At 45.2% G+C, this 19,697-nt stretch overlaps 2 protein-coding genes across 3 annotated transcripts; one reads left to right on the top strand and one right to left on the bottom strand.

Moving 5' to 3' along the window:
- The first annotated feature begins 1,362 nt into the window (after nt 1–1,362).
- LOC142002885 (olfactory receptor 51G2-like) lies at nt 1,363–5,194 on the top strand. 2 transcript variants are annotated; one of them, XM_074979372.1, is made up of 2 exons: nt 1,434–2,337; nt 5,178–5,194. In XM_074979372.1, the coding sequence occupies exons 1-2, from the start codon at nt 1,434–1,436 to the stop codon at nt 5,192–5,194; spliced, it is 921 nt and encodes a 306-aa protein (XP_074835473.1). The 2 variants fall into 2 exon arrangements, with proteins under 2 accessions (XP_074835483.1, XP_074835473.1); XM_074979382.1 differs by lacking the exon at nt 5,178–5,194 and having other exon boundaries at nt 1,363–2,369.
- Nucleotides 5,195–15,022: 9,828 nt separating this feature from the next.
- LOC142007677 (olfactory receptor 51G2-like) lies at nt 15,023–19,074 on the bottom strand. Its single transcript, XM_074984365.1, has 2 exons — nt 18,163–19,074; nt 15,023–15,049 (listed from the first exon to the last, which is right to left on the bottom strand). Exons 1-2 carry the CDS (start codon nt 19,072–19,074, stop codon nt 15,023–15,025), a joined length of 939 nt encoding a protein of 312 aa, XP_074840466.1.
- Nucleotides 19,075–19,697: the final 623 nt, after the last annotated feature.

Below are 19,697 nucleotides of genomic sequence, written 5' to 3'. Positions count from 1 at the left end.
GTTGGATACTGTCTCCTGGTAACTGACCAGACTCTGTTTCTAACACTTTGAAGGGGAGGGCACAATGCTTCTTCAGTACTCGATGTTCAAAAAGTCCTTGAAAACAAAAAAACAAGCAAATAACAGGAAAGAAATCCAGAACAACTGCTTTGTGTTGCAGTGAAGAGTAGAGCTGAGGTACAGGAAAGGGGAGAGAAATAGTGGTTGAGTGTAACTTACAACCATCACTTTGTACATCAAGATATTTAAGAACAGGTTGGACAAATATCTAACAGGAATTATATCGGTGGGGCTTGGTCCTGCCATGAAGGCAGGGGACTGGATTTGATCACCTCTTGAGGTTCCTTCTAGTTCTCGTGGTCTATGATTCCATGAACACATTGGAATTAATTTCCACACTCAACTAGATATTAATACAAACCTATTATATTCCCTGTTCACCTACGTGCGAAACCAACCCTTCTCCACCCAGCTCATTACCTCTCTTTTTTGTCTTGTAACTTCCTGGGTAGCTTTGCATGGGGAGAGAGCGTTCATCACATGAGGATGGAGAGAAGCCTATAGGATGATAGAAGTCTCTAGATTCAATCAACATTGGCCAAATAAAACACTTCAGCTTCCCTTGAAGGCATTTTTTGGGCTTCAGAATGAGTCACCATGAATATTTGCAAGGAAAAGTTCATAAGCCCTGGTTCTAATCAAATTTACACAAGTAATGGAGTTACACAACTGAAGTTACTATTATTAAAATCAGAAAGTGACCCTAAGAGTTAATCCCATCACAGATGCAGTAGAATAATTTTGGAGACAATTAAAAATTCATATAGTGAGGCAATGCAACATGTTTATATATATCTTAAACACAGTACAGAAGATAAATGCAATGACCAATTTCCCTATATGCTTTCCATGTCATGATACAATCATGAAATCAGCAAAAGTCACATACAGGCTGAGAAATTCCCAGCCACAAGATATCAGCAGTGCTCATAGTTTAATATGATTCAAAATGGACTGGGTATTCAAATGGGTGACCAGAAATCCCAATTGCAGCAGAGCAGGTTGTTTTAAATAGTCTCAAAAGGGCTCTAAACCTTCCTGATTTACCCCACAAAATATGGTACCTGGACAAAACCTTCCATCGGAGGAGGTCATCTCAACAGCTACCTATTAAAGGGTTTCCAACAGTTTCTTCTGTAGCATCCAGAACTGAACACTTGGCTAAATGTCCTGCACATTTGATCTTGTCTGACAATGCATTATTTCCTACTGGCGGTGTAAATTGAAGACAATGTTTCTGCTGATCTTCCGTTAGCTTCTGGTAGACCTTAGCTTTGCCCTGGGAGCAGATATCTCATTAAATATCATCTGGTCTCCTGTTCTTTTCTTTCAGGAAGGAAAATTCATTAATCCTTGGATTGGATCAATAGATTATGACAGCCCTTAATGACACCAGATTCAACTCTGTAGTGTTCCTTCTCACCGGGATACCAGGGCAGGAAGACATCTATCTCTGGATCTCTGTCCCTTTCTGCTTAATGTATGTTATTTCAATAATAGGAAATTCAGTTATTGTGTTCATTATAAAGACAGATCCAAGCCTCCATGAGCCCATGTACATTTTCCTTTCTATGCTTGCTGTCACAGACCTTGGCTTATCGGTATCCTCCATGCCGACAATACTGGGCTTATTGTGGTTTAACTCTAGAAAGATAAGTTTAAACGCCTGTTTGGCCCAACTGTTCTTCATCCACTCGCTTTCTTTCATTGAATCCTCCGTGCTCCTGTCGATGGCCTTTGATCGCTTCATCGCAATCCGTGACCCGCTGAGATATGTTTCCATCTTAACCCCGCCGAGAATAGCCAAGATGGGACTGGTGTTTGTGCTAAGGACTGTAGTCCTAATACTACCACTCCCCATTCTCTTGAAACAATTCCAGTACTGTCAAAACAATGTCCTGTCCCATTCCTACTGCCTGCACCAGGAGGTCATGAAGATGGCTTGTTCGGACATCAGAGTCAACATCATCTATGGCTTGTTCATCATAGTTGCAACAGTGGGGCTGGACTCTCTGCTCATCCTCCTCTCTTATGTGATGATTCTCAGAACAGTGCTGAGCATCGCATCCCATGCTGAGCGCCTCCGGGCCCTGAACACCTGTGTATCCCACCTCTGCGCTGTCCTGCTCTTCTACACGCCAATGATCGGCCTGTCTGTGATACACAGGTTTGGGAATGGCTCTTCTCACTTGCTTCAGATTCTCATTGGCTACATCTACCTGCTGGTCCCGCCCCTGATGAACCCGATCGTGTACAGTGTGAAAAGCAAACACCTGCGTGTGAGGATCATCAGGGTGTTTGTCAAGTGAAGGGTCATTTAGTCACCTGGAACCAGCGCTGTTGACATGGGAAACAACAAAATGAGACCACCTATTTCATCCTGCACCCCTTATATCCCAAGCAACATAAGCTACTGATCTCGACTCGATAGTGAGACGTTCAGTTAGTGTCAGAGTCTTGGGGCAAAGAGAGTATCTGTCCCTATCTGTTGGTGAGTGGGGACAGTGCAGTAGGGAATGAGACCAAGGCAGGGAGCAGCATTTACGAAATGACTGTGTCCATGGAGAGCCAGGGGGCTGGTGGGATTTGGGCCCCAAAAACACCATAAGAATGGCTGTCCCGACCTCAGAATTCCTGTCGATAGTCAATAAAGAGAATGGAAGTGGCTGTTGCTCCCTATGACAGCTGGCCTGTCGTTTCCCTGACACAAGCTGCAGTCGCAGTACTGGTCCCGTCTGAGCACTCTGGGGGCTCTTTGGCCCATGAGGACTGTGTGTCCAACCACAGGCAGGACCTGGGACCTGTGAAGCTTAGTGCGGAAGCATCTATAGCCTGAGCTGAAAGGCAGCTGGCTTTCAGCTATGGCTGCAGAGGAGGCTCAATCTGTCTCTGTGCGAGTGGTCTAAGTGCCTCTACATGTGACAGTGACCCACACCTTTAGCTGTGTGGGCTACCGCTGCACTAGCTGTCTCCAGGGCTATTCAAAGGGCAGTCACCCCTCACTGCCCCACACCCTGAACTAGGTGTATGTGACTGACTCCTGTTAGAGCCACGATGAACACAGCAGTCCCAGGAGAAGCCATTCTGGCATCCCCTGGTGAGGTCTCTGCACACTTCATGCCCACGAGCTCTCCCCAGCAGGGCAGGGCTGTGTGTGAGTGAGACTCTGGCACACAGAAACCTGGCAAGGGACTCAGCCCCAGATTCCCCACTAGTCTCTTCCCATTTCCACTGCCCCAGCAACAGGCAGAGCTTGCTCCTAGCTCAGCCTGGCCCCCGCTCAGCCCAATCCAGCCCAGCCTGGCCCAGCCCATTCAGCGTAGGGTGACCCCCTTTCACGAGCTGAAAGCAGCCCATATGCAGCAGACCCATCCCCTCTGTGACTGCTATCCTGTCATTCTCCTCCTCCTTGAGGAGCTCACGGCCTTCTCCTCTTCTTCCCTTGAGGTCTGGAACACTGGCCAGCCTGGGGAGTAGAGCTGGGACATGGTAAGAGCTGTCCAAGGAGCCTGGAACTGCTACCTGCACTGTGCAATGGGATTCGGAGGACTGAAAGTAGACACCAGCTTATTCGCCCACCTGCAGGGCATGCCACCAAGGGAAGGTGGAGAGTTTCTGTCCCCCCGCAATGGCCTGGGATCACTGGTCTAGTCTTACCACAGCCAGGCTGAGGCATGTGTGGAGGAGAGGGGCCTTGGAGGAAGAGGAAGAGGATGGGGCAGGGCATCAGCATAAGAGAAGGGATGGAGGGCGTGATCTCAAGGGAAAAGGGGGAGCAAGGGGTGGTGAAAGCTTGAACCAAGGCTGTCCACATTACAGATCATATCGGGAGGTCGCAGAGTGAAAGAAGAGGCAGGGCTGGAAGGTAGGAGAGCCTGGGCTTTTGAGAAGACTAGATCAATGTCTCCTCCAAAAGGGAAAGGGAGCTCCTGTTTTACGTATCTGAGGCTGAGAATCCTCAGACAAAGATCTTCGACAGAAAGGCAGGTCACCTGAAGGGCTCCCTCAGCTCAAAGGGGGCACTCTGGGGTTGCAACCTTCTGCAAAACCTTGGCCAGAGTGTTCTGTGCGGCCATTACCAGCAGGGGGAGGTCAGCTCAGTGCCTAGGCTGCTCTAAACTCATTTGAGATGGGGGAGAAATGGCAAGAGTCTCAAACCCCTGTATCTGTCTCCTGGCTGTCCCCATTTTCTGCTGCGCCATGGGGAGTTCTGCTGGAACAGCCAAGACTCCAGCTGTGCCTGTCACTACTCAGATGGCTGAAAGGCTGCTCCGGTGGTTTGGGCGCAGCTCCATGACTCAGGGCAGCTCAGTTTGATTCCCTTGCTGTGTGAGCAAGCCATTGGCTGTCTATGTACAGCTGAGACACACTGATAGCCCTGCCCAAACTCACAGGAGTGGCAGGAGGATAAATATGTTCAAGGTGCTGAGATATTCTGAGACCCTAAGATCAGGGCTGTATCAGGGTTCCAGAGAGCAGCGCCTCTGGTGTATGTCTATAAGCGACATCTTACCCTGCAACACAGACACAGCTGAGTGCTACAGTGACTGATCAAGCTCACAGTAAGGCTGCTGCCCCAGGAAAAGAGCAGGCAAATGGAAATCAGAGGCACAAGGAAATTAGGCTGAGTCCCAAGAGCTCCTTGGCTCATAGTGATATTTGAGAGAGATGAGTGCAGAAGTATAACAGCTGCACATAAATATTTTGGGGTGTGGTGATAACAATGCCATCCAAACACCTGCTTTCATTTTCAGGTTATATTAGGAATAAGAAGCAGACATCTTTATTTTCCTGTGAATGTTAACAAATAGGTTTGTCTTAGTGGACAAGAAGTAGGACTGTGCAGACTCGTAAGCTCAAAAGTTTTCCATTATTCTAATTTTTAAGTGCAGTTATTTGTGTACACAATTCTACATTTGTAAGCTTAAATTTCATAATAAAAAGATTGAATGACAGCACTTTTTGGGGAGTGGGGAATTGAAAAATGCCATTTATTTTGTTTTTCAAAGTGACAATAAATGGAATCAAAGATAAAGTGAGCATGGTGTTCTTCATATTCTCTGTTGCAACTGAAATAAACATATTTGAAAAGGTAGAAAACTTCCAAAATATTTAAGGAAAAGGTATTCTGTAATTGTTTAATAGTGAGATCGAGCATACAATGAACTGTGATCATTTTTTCAGTTGCTTGACAGCCCAATCAGAGGGAAGAGTATATCATGTGCATCTGTTTCATGAGACAGAATCCAATGACCTCTTGAACTATTATCCTACCAAGAAAGCTAGTGGTTGGTTTGACATGATTTATTCTTTACAGTTCCATGTTGACTGTTACCTATCTTCCTTTCATCTTCCAGATGTTTGCAGATGAATTCCTTAATTATCTGCTCCATTATTTTTCCTGGGACAGAAGTTAAGCTGACTGGTCTGTAATTTCCTAGGTTGTCCTACGTTGCCTTGTTATATATGAACACTATATTTTCCCCGTTTTTAGTCTTCTGAAATTTCTTCCCTTTTCCATGACCTTTCAAATACAATAACTAATGGCTCAGATACCTCCTCTATCAGCTCCTTGAGTATTCTAGGATACAGTTCATCAAGCCTTAGTGACTTGAAGACATCTACCATCTTTAAGTAATTTTTAACTTTTTTTTTCCTATTTTTACTGCTCAACCTACTCCATTTCCACTGTCATTCACTGTTAGGCATCCAATCACCACTAATTTTCTTGGTGAAAACTGAAAACAAAGAAGTTGTTAAGCACCTCTGCCATTTCCAGTTTTTCTTCTATGGTTTCTCCTTCTTATTGAGCAATGGGTCTACCCTGCTCTTGTTCTTCGGCTTGTTTCTTATACATGTGTGGAATGTTTTCTGTTACCCTTTATGTCTCTAACTAGATTGAACTCGTTTTGTGCCTTCACATTTCTAATTTTGCCCCTTTATACTTGAGCTATTCATTTATATTCATCTTTTCCACATCGACCTACTTTCCACTTTTTATGAGTCTGTTGATTTTTAGGTTATCAAAGATCTCCTTGTGAAACCAAGGTAATCTCTTGCCGTTCCTCCTATCTTTCCTAAACAATGGAATAGTTTGGTTTGCTCTTGCACCCTTAATAATGTCCCTTTGAAAAGCTGCCACCCGTCTTCAGTTGTTTTTCATCTTTGTCTTCCTTCCCATGGAACCTTATCTACCAGCTCTTTGAGTTTACTAAGTCTGCCTTCCTGAAATCCAGTGTCTTTATTTGCTGTTCTCCCTTCTACGGCTCCTTTGAATCATGAACTCAGCATTTCTCATCACATCATCACTCAAGCAGCCTTCGACTGTGATATTCTCAAGCAGTTTCTCCCTATTTGTTAATATCAGATCTAGAACAGCTCTTCTTCTAGTAGCTTTCTCAACCTTCTTTAAATCAATCAATCAATCAGTCAATCAATCAATCAATAAGAGATGGTGTGCTTCCCTGCAATCACTTTGAGGTACATGAAACATCATGGAGCACACTTGGAGATAAGTCTAGATTTTAGACAGGCACCCAACTGCAAAATACCTGGCCATTAATCAGTGCTCTCTTGAGTGCAAGAGATTAGTGTTTTGATATAAAACGATGGGGAATAAGTTAGCTATTAGGACTCAAGAGAGAGATCTTGTTGGAGTCATTGTGGATAGTTCTGTGAAAACATCCATTCAGTGTGCAGTAGCTGTGAAAAAAGCAAACACAGTTTTAGGAATCATTGAGAGAAATATAGACAATAAGACAGAGAATATCTTATTGCCGCTGTATAAATACATGGTGCACCCGCATCTTCAATACTGTGTGCAGGTGTGGTGGCCTCATCTCAAAAAAGACATTTTGGCTTTAGAGAAAGTTCAGAAAAGGGGAACAAAATGATTAGAGCTAAGGAACAGCTGCCACATGGGAAGAGACTAATATGTCTGGGATATTTCATCCAGGGAAAGAGATAACTGTCGGGGAGGGTGAAAGTAATAGAAGTCTGTAAAATCATGACTGATGTGGAAAAAGTGAATAATGAAGATTTACTTATTCCCTCCCATAACACATGAACTAGGGTTCACCAAATAAATTTGATAGATAGCAGGTTTAAAACAAACCAAAGGAAGTATTTCTTCAGATGATGCCCAGTCAGCTCGCAAAATGTCTCCCCAGAGGATGTTCTGAAAGTGAAGACGATAACAAGGCTCAGAAAAGAGCTAGATAAACTCATGGGCTGCATCTACACTGAGCTGCGCTGCTGCCAGTGTGCTGAAAAGGAGAGCTGTAAAAAATGCAAACGACTGCCATTTGCATATCCATTCAGCTAATTTGCATATTTACATAGCGCACCCTGCCAGCAGAAAACAAGCAGTGCAGACGTGGTTCTGCCATCAAAAATCCTCTCTGTGGGCAGCCCCTTATGGCTGGAAAAGATCAGAGATAAGGGGCTGCCGACCGAAGGGGTTTTTGCGAGCAGAACCACGTCCAAACTGCTTGTTTTCTGCTGGCAGGGTGCGCTCATGTGAATATTCAAAGTATCTATGTGAATATGCAAATGAACCCCATTTGTATTTTCAAGACTGCCCATTTGCATCAAGCTGCTGGCACTATAGCTCAGTGCAAACACAGGCATGGAGAATAGACCCATCAATGTCTATTAGCCAGGCAGACGGGCGCGTTGTCGCTGTTTTGTCAGAAACCGGGGCTTTGTCTACACTTGTCAGTTTAAAGCACAGGCGTGACAGTGCTTTCAACGGAAAGTATAAGCCATGGCAAGAATGCAGGGGCAGAGCTCTCCCAGCGCTCTACATAAACCACCTGTGTGAGGGGAGTCACTAACGGTGCTGGGAGATTGGCTCGTACCTGTGCTTCACATTCGTGTTGTTTCACAACCCTGAGCCAGAAGGTTACTGCCCTGCAGAGTCTCAGTGTAGACTCGGCCTGGGAATGGGTAACAGGGTAAGGAACACTTGAAGATTATCTGTTCTGTTCTTTCTCTCCAGGGCACCTTGCATCGGCTACTGTTGGAAGACAGAACCCTGGGCTTGATGGACCTTTGCTCCAACCCAGTGTGGACATTGTTAGAGTGGATGGATATCTCAAGGGGTTACAAACGGCAATGAAGTGGCCTGACACCATGGCCAGTAGCAGAGCAGGTCCGATGACAGAAAAGCTATAGATGAATGACAACTGGAGCAGACATGGGTCCAAGCAGATTGCTCAGTAATTGACCCAAAGGACGCTCAGCATGGTAGATGACGTAACAGAAGATGAGTCCAGATTTGAGAGCACCAGCATGGAAAGGAAACAATACAAACATTAATATTAATAATAAGGTTTATGGAGACTCTGCTCAGTCTTGACAACAAAGAGGACAGTGTGTTTCTCTAAAGTCACTGTGAGGCGCATAAAACATCGTGAAGCACTTGGAGATAAGTCTAGGTTTCAGACAGGCACCCAACTGCAAAATACCTTGAGTGAAAGAGATGAGTGACTGGGTAGTCAACTAATCAGTGACCAGAAGCTAGGCCATGTGGGTTTACACAACTAATCATGCACCAAATGTTCTTGGCTAATAAATAGTCTTGTAGATTGGTCTGCAGACTAACAAAAGGCTTCATGCTGCATGAGGAATATGGGAACTAGTTATTCATCTAGCCTTGCAGGAATGGGATCTCAGCAGACATATGAAACACTTGTGACAGGGTGAGCAACTTACAAGGGGAAAAGCAGCTTCAAAGTATCAGGAGCAGCTCTGGCAGTCAGGCAGAATGAGAGCAGCAGGGGAAGAGGCTGTCTTAAATCAATTAGGGCCATCTGGTTCCACTTGAGTCTGCCTTTTAAAATCCTTCCCCCAGTAGGGGTGGGTGAGAGTGTAGGAGGGGCTGGAGAGGAGTTCAGACATTCAGACTAGCAAGGAGGAAGTTACAGAGAGATGAAAACAACTAATAGTAGCACTAGAGACAGGTGAGTCGGTGAGGAGCTCCCGCAGGTAATCTCGGGGCTCAGCCAAAGGCTGAGAGGACTGGGTGCTCAGCCTGACCAAACTGAGGGGGATTTTACCACTGCCCTTCAAGTCCAGGGACCAAAGCCTGAACCCCAATAAGGGCAGCCTGGCCCCATGTTGTGGGACTGTGCGCTGAGCAGAGGATTGGGGCCCAGGATATACACGTACCCTGTCACACAATAAGAACATAAGAACATAAGAATATAAGAATGGCCATACTGGGTCAGACCAAAGGTCCATCAAGCCCAGCATCCCATCTGCCGACGGTGGCCAATGCCAGGTGCCCCAGAGAAGGAGAACAGAAGACAAGTGATTTATCTCCTGCCATCCATCTCCTGCCCTTGTTATGAAGGCTAGGGCACCATACTTTATCCCTGGCTAATAGCCATTTATGGACCTGACCTGCAAAAATTTATCAAGCTCTTTTTTAAACCCTAATAGAGTCCTAGCCTTCACAGCCTCCTTGGGCAAGGAGTTCCACAGGTTGACTGTGCGCTGTGTGAAGAAAAATTTCCTTTTATTAGTTTTGAACCTACTACCCATCAATTTCATTTGGTGTCCCCTAGTTCTTGTATTATGGGAAAAGGTAAATAATTTTTCTATATTCACTTTCTCCACACCATTCATGATTTTATATACCTCTATCATATCGCCCCTCAATCGCCTTTTTTCCAAACTGAAAAGTCCCAGTCTCTCTAGCCTCTCCCCATATGGGACCCTTTCCAAGCCCCTAATCATCTTAGTCGCCCTTTTCTGAACCTTTTCTAATGCCAATATATCTTTTTTGAGGTGAGGAGACCACATCTGCACGCAGTACTCGAGATGTGGGCGTACCATAGTTTTATATAGGGGAAGTATGATATCTTTTGTCTTATTATCGATCCCTTTTTTAATAATTCCTAACATCCTATTTGCCTTACTAACTGCCGCTGCACACTGCGTGGATGTCTTCAGAGAACTATCCACTTTAACTCCAAGATCCCTTTCCTGATCTGTCGTAGCTAAATTTGACCCCATCATGTAGTACGTGTAATTTGGGTTATTTTTTCCAACATGCATTACCTTACACTTACCCACATTAAATTTCATTTGCCATTTTGCTGCCCAATCACTCAGTTTGCTGAGATCTTTTTGTAGTTCTTCACAATCCCTTTTGCTTTTGACTGTCCTGAACAACTTGGTGTCATCTGCAAACTTTGCCACCTCACTGCTTACCTCATTTTCTAGATCATTGATGAACAAGTTGAACAGGATCGGTCCCAGGACTGAGCCCTGGGGAACACCACTAGTTACCCGCCCCCATTGTGAAAATTTACCATTTATTCCAACCCTTTGTTTTCTGTCTTTTAACCAATTCCCGATCCATGAAAGGACCTTTCCTCCTATCCCATGACCACCTAATTTACATAAAAGCCTTTGGTGTGGGACCGTGTCAAAGGCTTTCTGGAAATCTAGGTATATTATGTCCACTGGGTGCCCCTTGTCCGCATGTTTATTAACCCCTTCAAAGAATTCTAATAGATTAGACAGACACGACTTCCCTCTGCAGAAACCATGCTGACTTTTGCCCAACAATTCGTGCTCTTCTACGTGCCTTGCAATTTTACTCTTTACTAGTGTTTCTACTAATTTACCTGGTACTGATGTTAAACTTATCGGTCTATAATTGCCAGGATCTCCTCTAGAGCCTTTTTTAAATATTGGTGTTATATTGGCCGTCTTCCAGTCATTTGGTACCAAAGTGGATTTAAAGGATAGGTTACAAACCACTGTTAATAACTCCGCAATTTCACATTTGAGTTCTTTCAGAACCCTTGGGTGAATGCCATCTGGTCCTGGAGACTTGTTACTATTCAGCTTATCAATTAATTCCAAAACCTCCTCTAATGTCACTTCAATCTGAGTGAGTTCCTCAGATTTGTCGCCTAAAAAGGCTGGCTCAGATTTAGGAACCTCTGTAACATCTTCAGCCGTGAAGACTGAAGCAAAGAAATCATTTAATCGCTCCGCAATGGCACTGTCTTCCTTGATCGCTCCTTTTATATCTTTATCATCCAAGGGCCCCACTGCTTTTTTAGCAGGCTTCCTGCTTCTAATGTATTTAAAAAACATTTTACTATTGTTTTTTGAATTTTTGGCTAGCTGTTCCTCAAACTCTTTTTTGGCTTTTCTTACTACATTATGACAGTTAATTTGGGAGTGTTTATGTTCCTTTCTATTTTCCTCACTAGGATTTGACTTCCACTTTTTAAAAGCTGCCCTTTTCTCTCTCACTGCCTTTTTAACATGGCTGTTTAGCCATGGTGGTTCTTTGTTAGGTCTCTTACTGTGTTTTTTTATTTGGGGTATACATTTAAGTTGGGCTTCTAGTATGGTGTCTTTAAACAGTTTCCATGCAGCTTCCAGGGATTTTAGTTTAATTACTCTACCTTTTAGTTTGTGTTTAACTAGCTTCCTCATTTTAGTGTAATTCCCCTTTTTGAAATTATGCACATACAATACACAATGCACATACAATATTCCCTGGGGGTATGTCTACACAGCAAAGTTATTTCAAAATAGCCGGTACTTCGAAATAACTATCCTGGCATCTACACAACACAACTGCTAGCTGGAAATAATTTTGAAAGAGCAGCTGGCTTATTTCAAAATAGGTAAACCTCACTGCATGAGCAGTAGCGCCAATTTTGAAATAGTTTCTTCAGAATAGGTGTTGTTAAGACAGGGAATCTAAGCTGTCCGTTTGTTTGTTTGAAAGGCCATGTGCTCAGGCTGGCCATGTGCTCAGGCTGCGTGCCAATTGGCTGAGTGGTAGTCAGAGGGAGGGGCTCTCTCAGGTAGGCCAGAGCTCTAAAGCCCTGCTGGCAAGCGACCAGGGAGCATGCAACCGGGGTGGTTGCTAATAGGAGGGAGTTTTGAGAGGGGAGTTTGGAGGGGGAGCTTAGAGGCAGCTAGTTACTACTTCAGATGTAAGAGGCAGCATCATCCCCAACTGCTGGCTGGAGCTGGGGGACCCGCTGCAGCATGAGGAGTGGGGGGGCAAGATCGAGGGATGTCAGTAGTGGGCAAGTGGTCTGAGGGCGTCTGGTACGGCTGTGAGGATGGCAACACCCATGGAGGCTGCTTGCGGTGTGCTGGCCCAGATTGCATGGCTTCCAGGCCCAGTCCTGCGCTCCCTGTATGCACGCGCCGCACCAGATCTGTGGGGATCCAGGGACAGCCATAGCCAGATGAAGAGTTGCTTGCTTTGGCTGGGACCCAGGGTGCAGCTGGGCTGCAAGATCGGCACCTTCCTGGAGGACGTGGGGCTGCAGCAGCGTGTGGCCAGGTGCAGAGAGGCCAGGGGAAGGGGGACCTGGGGGCAACGAGAACTGATAGGGGGCAGTGGTGCAGTTGGGAGACATGGGAGTGGATGGGGGGAAAAGGGGACAGGGAGGGAGGATCTGGGGGGTGATGTTAGTCAATGAGAGTCAGAGGGGTGGGGAGGAGGGTCCTGGGGAGGCGAGGAGGTCGTCACGGGGAGCTTTGGGGACATGTGTTGCCAGGGAGGTGCAAGAGGTAGTGGGACCGTACCCACGTTCTCCATAACCCACTGCCTTGTGGGTTATCCTGGGAAGGAGCAAGGCTAAGGGAGTAAACCCTGACAGAAAATCCAGAGGAGAGTCCGAAGGCAGTTCTGTGCCAACTTCTGGCATTGACCCGGCAACTCCTGCTGCTGAGCTGGTACCAGGCGTAGAGGTTATCCTCTCCTTTGGACTATATCAGTAAAGCCGAGAGGGGAACACTGGCATCTGGGCACCCCAGGGTCCCAATAATTGCCCAAGCTCGCACCTGGAGAGGTACTCCAACATCGCTAACAGTGTTGAACCAACACGGGAGGTAACAGATACCGGTTATAAGCAGTTGCTCGACTGGCATAGAGAACGAGCTCCAGGGGTTGCCTCCAACGGTGGGAGAGATCGTCGCATCTCACTGGACAGTCACCGCCCGCCTCAAGCTGGGCAGCCCCCAGCCAATAGGGTACTGTCCCGCCACAGTCACGTGCCTCACTGTGTGCATGAAGCTTAAGGTTCCCAAACCTGACAAGTGACCTGAAAGCTGAGCACCAGGCAAACCAATAAGAAAATCAACAAGAAAAGGAAACCATCAAAGTTTTAAGCTTGCTTGCTGGAATGTGTGGACCATGCTTACAGGTCTGACTGAAGATCTTCAGGACATCAGCGACACCCGAAAGACCGCAGTCATCAATGAGGAACTGAAGAGGCTCCAAGTTGACATTGCTGCTCTGCAAGAGACACGTTTTGCAGATTCAGGATCTCTAAAGGAAAAGGACTACACCAAACCAAGCCACAGCACAGAATGTCATGGAGACACCCACGCTCAAAACACTGACATCAACTAGATGTGGTCATCGCTAGACATGATAACCTCAAAAACATCCTTCTGACATGCAGCTATCATAGCACTGACTGCGATACAAATCACTTGTTAGTTTGCTCCAATTCAAGGTGATTCCCAAGAATCTGCACCACTCTAAACCAACTGGAAGGCCCCGCATCAATGCCAGAAAGATGGGTAACTCAGAGAGAGCTGAAAAGTTCAGAGCGACCCTCGAGAAGAATCTACGCAGCAACCCTGGGGGTGCCGATGTAGATGGAAGCATCTGAGGGATACAATGTACAACACGGCCTTGTCGGTGTTTGGAAGAAGAGCTAAAAACACAAATGACTGGTTTGAAGCTAACTCCGATGAGATGATTCCAGCCATCGAAAAGAAGCGCGCTGCACTTCTGGAGTACCCTGCAAGCGCTCAGAGCAGACAGAAAAACAGTACAGCAGACAGCCAGGTGCTGTGCCAACAACTACTGGCTCAAGCTATGCAGCAGCATCCAGACCAGTGCTGACTTTGGTAACCTCAGGGGAATGTACGAGAACATCAAGAAGGCATTAGGACCCACCCACAACAAGATGGCACCTCTGAAATCCAAATCTGGTGAAGTCATCGTTGACAAAGACAAACAGATGGAGCACTGGGTCGAGTACTACTCCGAGCTGTACTCACGCGAGAACATTGTGGTCGACTCAGCCCTCAATGCCATTGAACTCCTACCAGTAATGGATGAACTGGACCAGGAACCAACTGCGGATGAACTGAAGAAAGCCATTGACAACATTGCAGTAGGAAAGACCCCAGGACAGGATGGTATACCACCAGAGGTAATCAAGTGTGCCACAGACACTCTCCTGGAACTCCTACATGAGCTACTGTGCCTGTGCTGGAGAGAGGCAGAGGTTCCACAGGACATGCATGACACTAACATCATAACCTTGTATAAGAACAAAGAAGACAGAAGCGACTGCGACTGAGACAATTACCGTGGAATCTCCCTCCTAAGCATCACTGGTAAACTGTTCGCTCCATCATCCTCGGCAGACTCCAGAAGATTGCTGAGAGGGTGTATCCTGAATCACAGTGCAGATTCTGCACAGAGAGATCTACCATCGACATGGTCTTCTCTCTAATACAGCTGCAGGAGAAATGCAGGGAACAGAGGAAGCCGCTCTATATTGCCTTCATCGACCTGACCAAGGCCTTCGACTTGGTCAGCAGGGATGGACTGTTCAAACTGCTCCACAAGATAGGATGTCCGCCACGGTTACTCAAGATGATCCAGTCTTTCCATGAAGACATCAGAGGAACCATCCAATATGATGGCACATTATCAGATGCTTTCAGCATCAGGAGCGACGTCAAACAGGGATGCGTCTTTGCTCCGACATTGTTCGGGATCTTCTCCGCACTCCTCCTTAAACACGCCTTTGGATGTTCAACAGAGGGCATCTTTTTGCACCCAAGATCTGACAGGAAACTGTTTAATCTTGCAAGGCTGAAAGCTAAATCTAAGGTGTGGGGAGTCCTCATCAGAGAGATGCTGTTCGCAGATGATGCTGCTGTCGTGTCACACACAGAAGACCAGCTTCAGAAGCTGCTGGATCAGTTCTCCAAAGCATGCAAGGACTTTGGGCTCTCCATCAGCCTAAAGAAGACAAATGTACTTGCTCAGGACGTTGCTGTTTCTCCATCAATCAGCACTGACAACTGTACGTTAGAGGTTGTCCACGAGTTTGTTTACCTCGGGTCCACCATCACTGACACCTTGTCCTTGGAGACTGAGCTAAATAGGAGGATCGGTAAAGCAGCCACAACTCTGTCCAGACTCAGCGAGAGAGAGTGGAATAACAACAAGCTGTACACTCACACCAAATGCAAGTCTACAGAGCCTGCATCCTCAGCACCCTCCTTTACGGCAGCGAGACTTGGACCCTGTACGCCTGCCAGGAAAAGAGGCTGAATGTCTTCCATTTGCGCTGCCTCAGGCGCATCCTTGGAATATCATGGAAGTACAAAGTGTCCAACACTACCGTCCTTCAGCAAGCTGGAATCCCAACTATGCGCACCCTCCTCAGGCAGTGTCGGCTCCGCTGGCTTGGCCATGTTCACAGGATGAATGATGGAAGGATCCCAAAAGACATCCTGTATTGTGAGCTAGCCTCTGGCAAAAGACCTCCTGGACTCCCCCAGCTGCATTACAAAGATGTTTGCAAGAGAGACCTCAGGAAAGTACACATCAAGCCAGACAGCTGGGAGGAGCTGGCAGACGATCGCAGCAGATGGAGGCAGGAACTATACAAGGGCCTTCAGAAGGGTGAGTTGAGGATCAGACAGCTAGCAAAGGAGAAGCGAGCCCACAGAAAGCACAGCAAGGACCTGCCAGACACCCATTACATATGCAACAGATGCAGCAAGGATTGTCACTCTCATGTTGGTCTTCATAGTCACAGCCAACGCTGCAAATGAGGATGCCAAATGAAACTACGAAAGGCGCTTTCCATAGTCTACGTAGACTGAAGGATGTTACTAAACTAGACAGGGAATAGAACCTGTTTCAAAGTAAGCCACAATGAGTATAATGACTCTAATTTCTAAACAGGCTCTCTGTGTGGAGATGTTGTGTTTTGAAATAGCTGAGTGTTAGTTCAAAATGCATTTCTTGTGTAGTTGTGTTATTTCGAAATGAGCTATTTTGGAATATCTCAGAATAGTTTATCTCAAAATAAGGCTCCTGTGTAGATATACCTTGGGTGATCCAGGAAGACTGTGACTGACCAGTGCAATGATTTTATTATGGTGGCATCAGTAGCAAATTTGTGATTAAATATGAAACAAGTAATGAATTTAGAGCAGGGATTCAACTTTTGTCTTCCTGAAAAATACAGTGTATCAGCAACCAAAACAGCAACACTTACTCCCTGAGAAAAGAATAAGCTTCCAGGAGTTTAGAAGTCATCATGCTACTTACTTTACAAATCAACTCCCTTTTCCTTATATGAATTCTACTGAACACCCCAAAGTCATATGCGAAGGGTACATTTACTTTATCCAGGAGATTGACTCATGTAAGGTCGATCTTCCAGGGTTCCATATTGTACACTGTGTGCATAAAGGTTGACTTTAAGGTCTAGTGCAGGCCTCTTCTCAGACTACTCAATCTGGGCAAATAAGGAATAGGACAGACATCCTCCTAAACTTGTTTGTTTAAAAAAAAATTAGAGTTACTGACCCAATAACAAAACAGCTTTTTCAACAGACAGTCCATGTGTCGATTGTGTTCAGATTCTTCCACTAGAATTCCAGGGCTAATACGGAACAGAGATGGAGACCTCATGCTTGCAACTTGCACTTCCCCCGAAATAGTGTAAGCAGATCTGATATACTAAGAATCAGCCCCCAGAGTCCCTTTATAGCTGCAATTTCAGCTGATTAGCCTCGTGTCAACAAATGATCAAATCAGGGACTCTTTGGATGAAGGACACATAAGCTATCTCAATGTGACAGCCTAAACTCGAAACAGGCCATTTCCCAATGTGGTGCTTTCTCAATGGTGCCACATGTTGAAATAAAGAGCTATTTTGGATCGTCCCTCACTCCTGCAATGAGATGTACAGGGATGTCAAAATCGCATACCCTTTACTTAGACAAATGCTTCGAAATAACAGGCATGTTGCACAGGTATGGGGCAGCTATTTTATTATACTGCAGTATTACAAAATAGCTCCTGCCCTGTAGATGTAGCCATAATATGCATTAGTGCTTTAAAGAAAATCTCTGTATTTTAGGCAAACTCTGATAACGAGTTGTATTAATTAGCATAAGGCCATTAATCATTCAAAAAATTAATGGGCAGCTTACTTGAAAGAGAGAGAAAGACAATGATATTATTACACTAGTACTTTCATCTGAATATTAATATTTACTTTTGAATCCTGAATCTATAGCATATGGTAATGAAACACGACAGAGGGGAAGCAAAGTTTAGTATAGACAAGCTAATGTGATCACATTGTGTAACTTATAGGCTGTATCTACACTAGCCCCGCCCTTTCAAAAGTGGGATGCTAATGAGACACTTTGGGATATGCTAAAGTGGCACAGCAATGGATATGCAGCGCCTCATTAGCATAATGGTGGAAGTGGCCACTTCAAAAGCGCCACTTTTGATCACACTTGGCTCTTCTACAGGGGATACTTTTTGAAAGGACCCCTCACACTTCGAAATACCCTTATTCTTATTTGGTTATAGGAAAAAGGGGATTTTGAAGTGTGCAGGGGCCTTTTGAAAAGGACCCTGTGTAGATAAGAAGTACGCAGTTGAAAGCGGCACTTTTGAAGTTCTCCGGCTGCCATTATTCTAATGAAGTGTTGCATATTCATTGCAGTGTGTCATTAGCATATAGCCCTAATAACATATAGGTAAACAAAGACAAATACAATTACAGTCTACTTTTGATTTTCTCACAATAGAGACATGCATTTTAAAATTCATCTGTCTACTAATTATTACAATATACATCTAATAAGTTCCTGTATGCTGCTTTTAGTTCAATCAGACTGCTGGATGCTTAACCCTTGCTGGTGAGGGTCATATGAGCTCTTGCATATCAAGGGCCTTGTAAGCCCCTGGATACAAAGATTAAACAAACCAACTCAGTGCTCACATTGGAACCTCTTAGTGGAATAGTTCTGAAAGATCTTCACTACCTGTTTACGAATCTCCTTAGTTTTTATGCTGTATACGATAGGATTTAGCAAAGGGGGGAAGAGGAGGTGGAGATAAGACAGAAAAATTTGACTATGAGGAAGAGCATTTTTCATGAACCTATGAATCATAGACAAACTGATCAGCGGGGTGTAGAAAAGGAGGGTGACACATATGTGGGAGACACAGGTGTTCAGAGCCTTGAGACGCTCTTGCCAAGATGTGATACTCAGCACAGTCTTAAGGATCAGGATGTAAGACAACACAATGAGCACTGAGTCTAGTCCCAGAGTAGAAAGAACAGTAAACAAGCCATACAAATTATTGGGTGTAGTGTCAGCACAGGCCACCTTCATCACATCTGGATGCAAACAATACGAATAAGAGAGAGGTTGGACCCTGCTGTATGGCAGCCTCTTGAGAAGAATGACAGCTGGGACATGGTGACCAACACCTCTGATCATTATCACAAACCCAATATTACCTATCCTTGCACCCGTTAAAATTGAAGCATATCTCAACGGGTGGTGTATTGCAACAAAGCGGTCAAATGCCATGGCGAGGAGAACAGAGGATTCCATGATAGAGAAAGTGTGAATGAAGAAAAGTTGGGCCAGACAGACATCAAGGCCAATTTCTCTGCTGTTAAACAAGAAGACACTGAGCACTGTCGGCATGGTGGAAGCACATAAGCCAAGGTCAGTGACAGACAACATAGAAAGGAACAAGTACATGGGCTGATGGAGGGTCTCTCGGGTCTTTATCACAAAGAGAATCAGACCGTTTCCTAAAAGTGCAGTGAGGTACAGGAAACAGAAAAGGATGGAGATCCAGAAGCTGTCAGATCCCAGCTCGGGGATGCCAGCCAAGAGAAATGTTGCAGGACTGATATTGGAGTCATTGCAGGTTGACATGGTGCCCTGGAGAGGTTCTGCTCAATTTACTAAACCACATTCCCTGCAATGAAAAACAACATCATCAAGAAACTGGTGACATCCTGACAGAAAATGTTGCCCTTCCCACACCTGCTCAGGAGACAAGCTGAAGTTGGTACCCTGATGACAAACCAGATCCTGAGCTCAGTTATAAAAGACCATTTCTAGGAATCTCTTGTTCTTATGTTTTACTGTATATTCATCTCTCTCAAAGGTCTTGAGAAAAGAGCTCAAGTGTCAATGAGCCTGAATCAAAGCCCATTTACACTTGGAAGGAAGAGGATCTAGATTCTCATTTCACTGACAGCTAACAAACTCACAAAAGAGATAAGCAACTTGTGCAGTGTCATGTGGGAGATCAGAGACAGAACACAGGACTTCCAGCTCTCTGCTGAGTACCCCTTCACTAGAATACACTGTCTCCCTGAGATGGAATTTGGTATAGAAAGACATGTAAGACCTCAAACTGTGAAATGCACATGAGAAACTGTGTGGACCTGAACCAATATGCTGGATCAGAAAATTGCTGCACTCTGGAACAAATATTCCATATGGTTCCAGCTCTCAACTCTTGAGCTTGTGTTCACCTTAATAAGTTTATG

This window comes from Carettochelys insculpta, chromosome 1 (genome assembly GCF_033958435.1).
Source record: "Carettochelys insculpta isolate YL-2023 chromosome 1, ASM3395843v1, whole genome shotgun sequence".
NCBI classification, from domain to species: domain Eukaryota; kingdom Metazoa; phylum Chordata; order Testudines; family Carettochelyidae; genus Carettochelys; species Carettochelys insculpta.
Note: the sequence above shows the minus strand (reverse complement) of the source record. Positions and strands in the feature narration are given on the sequence as shown.